Genomic DNA, 2,395 nt, shown 5'->3' on the forward strand with positions numbered 1-2,395 from the left:
ATACCCACGGATCACGAATCACCACAAAATAGGTCTATTAAAAACAGCTTTAACATTTACGGCACCAAAATTGTTTAAATTTTTGTTGGCCTGTATTATATCTTTATTTTCGCCAGCATTCATTACATTGCCATAACACGAAACTAACGGACAGTGAAAAATTCTTTGCTTTGAAAAATTCGCACAATTGCTCATAGGCAAAATCGACATTCATAAATTGTATTCAAAAAATAAATAAAAATGTTACCAAATATAAAAGATAAAGTGGTTAGTAGTCAATTACTAAAATTTAAAATAAGGAGGCTCGAAATCTTTTTAAGAGCTATGCTTTCGTGGACTTTTTTTTGTTCAGAATTGCAAGTAGAATACTTCAGCCGCCGAAACAAACTCGCTTATTTTTGTTTAAGAACAAATTGACCCTCCCTAATGTACATATTTCTTGAAAAATAATTCCAATTTTTTCACTCAAATCGACTTAAGAAATCTTATGTTATAACTGGGCTCCAATTTTTGTTGTGCGTCTTGATGTTGTTACACAAGATGGAGGGGCCTACAATTTTAAGCCGCCTCTAAAGGGCAAATGGTTTTTTTTTATTACCGGGGCGTATGATGAACGCGAAAATGAGCTGCCTTTGCCTCGAACTGTGCAGTAACTATAAATTTTTGTAAATTCGTATTATTCAATTTTTCAAACTCCGGTCAATTCCCATTTTTTGGATGAATGTGTAGAGAGTGAATGAAAACTTGGCGATCTGAAAAGAGATTTTAAATGAGCACACGTGTACTACTTAAACCGAGAAGTATACACTCCCACTTACCGATACGATTACTGACAGATCAATTGACACTAATTTCATCGCAAACAAAGGAATGTTTTCCTGCGAGCATTGTAGAAAATAAAGTAGCATTTTTTTGAATCGTTTATCCTGTGCTACCCAATTGCAATGGAAAATAGACATTGAAAGCCGCTCACAGTCGGTTTGCAAACAAGAGGCAAAGTAACAAGTCGTTGAAATTTGTAGAAAAACGTTCACCAAATAGATGATGGAGATAACTCTGGAAGTGGCTTTGGCAAAAATAAATATATTTATCATTGTGACGGCCAGGATTGTTGCAGTAATTAAGAGCTGGGCAAACATGGTGACAGATATTATTGGCTTTACATTTCCCACCAATCTGAAATGATAGAAATCAATATTTAAATGATCATACATCATCAAATGAATAACTACACTCAGTTTTCAAAAACTAACCTCAAAATATCCTGGTGTGTAATAATACACTCCTTCAACTCAACGTTTGTATCTTCTTGGCTTTTATTGGCCACAGTTCCCAAACGTTTTACCCGATTCGCTAGCAACTGTACTTGCGTGCGTATAATGTTAATGTATACAACCGGATAGCAGTCGTTGAGCACTTGGTGGAAAAGTATGACCAAAGCCGTAGTACAATCAAAACTAAACTGTAACCAGTATTCCCATGTCGATCTCTGCCATTCCACATAGGGTATCCATAGTGCAAATAGAGGATGGCCCCGCAACACTGCTGATATCATCCACGAAACTGCGTACGTCATATAGACCAGAGTGTAGAAAAAAACAATACGGTTGCCTATGATTGCGCAGCTTCGTATCTTGGCCTTATCCCTCGCTTCAGTGTAGCGTGCATCCAATTCAGTTAACAACGGTTCAACGCTACGTAGTCGCGCCAAGGACAATATTAACATGGTACTCTTAAACGGCAAGCCAAACGTATTCACGTTAGTCTGTATACACATAAGTATCTCTGTCATCGATAGAATATCCCTATAACGCATCCAACTAAGGGTTAACATTATCGGTGAATAAAAAACAGCGGCAAATGTTAATATTCCCCCATACAGGAAGTTCAAGATGCGAAAATTCGGTTGGGGATTTACGCCCACCAATCGAAATATATTGAATAGGTAAATGACGGCATCGCGAGAGGAGAACACACTGCGACCACGACCTTTGAGCAAATCGAACATTTTTGTAAATGAAGCGTTAACGTTGAGATGATGGATTTTATATCGGTCACTATTTTCTATGTATGAGCATACATACATTTGTATGTATCCTCCAGTTAGGGTTGCCAACCGTACTATAACATATAATATTGCACTATTTTTTTTTTGGTCTGCGTACTATATACTGTTAGAAAAAATATAGTACGTCAAAAATACTATATTTCTTCAGTTATAAATATAAATATATTTCAGTAATTTGTAAGAAAAAATATGTATTAAAATGATGAAATAAAAATATTAAAAAGAAATATTCTTTAAAATAAAAGGTCATAGTTAGTTTATGAATAGAATCATAAAATAAAAATAACTTTTGATTTATATTAATTCAAATCTTGATTGTGATATAGC

At 35.1% G+C, this 2,395-nt stretch overlaps 1 protein-coding gene across 1 annotated transcript; it reads right to left on the reverse strand.

Annotated features, from left to right (window-relative positions):
* Nucleotides 1-309: 309 nt before the first annotated feature.
* Nucleotides 310-2,008, reverse strand: LOC118754897 (odorant receptor 7a-like). Its single transcript, XM_036489768.1, has 3 exons — nt 1,254-2,008; nt 819-1,176; nt 310-752 (listed from the first exon to the last, which is right to left on the reverse strand). Exons 1-3 carry the CDS (start codon nt 2,006-2,008, stop codon nt 681-683), a joined length of 1,185 nt encoding a protein of 394 aa, XP_036345661.1. The 3' UTR covers nt 310-680.
* Between the last annotated feature and the right edge of the window lie 387 nt (nt 2,009-2,395).

The sequence above is a fragment of the Rhagoletis pomonella genome, unplaced genomic scaffold (genome assembly GCF_013731165.1).
Source record: "Rhagoletis pomonella isolate Grant_MI unplaced genomic scaffold, Rhpom_1.0 Rhpom_scaffold_04875, whole genome shotgun sequence".
NCBI lineage: Eukaryota > Metazoa > Arthropoda > Insecta > Diptera > Tephritidae > Rhagoletis > Rhagoletis pomonella.

What these genes read in the sequence shown, in the direction of transcription:
- LOC118754897 (XM_036489768.1), bottom strand. Translation starts at nt 2,008, where the DNA reads ATGTTCGATTTGCTCAAAGGTCGTGGTCGCAGTGTGTTCTCCTCTCGC. An exon ending in ACACACCAGGATATTTTGAG is followed by an intron (nt 1,177 to 1,253) that starts GTTAGTTTTTGA and finishes CTATCATTTCAG; the next exon opens with ATTGGTGGGAAATGTAAAGC. An exon ending in ATCTGTCAGTAATCGTATCG is followed by an intron (nt 753 to 818) that starts GTAAGTGGGAGT and finishes ATCTCTTTTCAG; the next exon opens with ATCGCCAAGTTTTCATTCAC.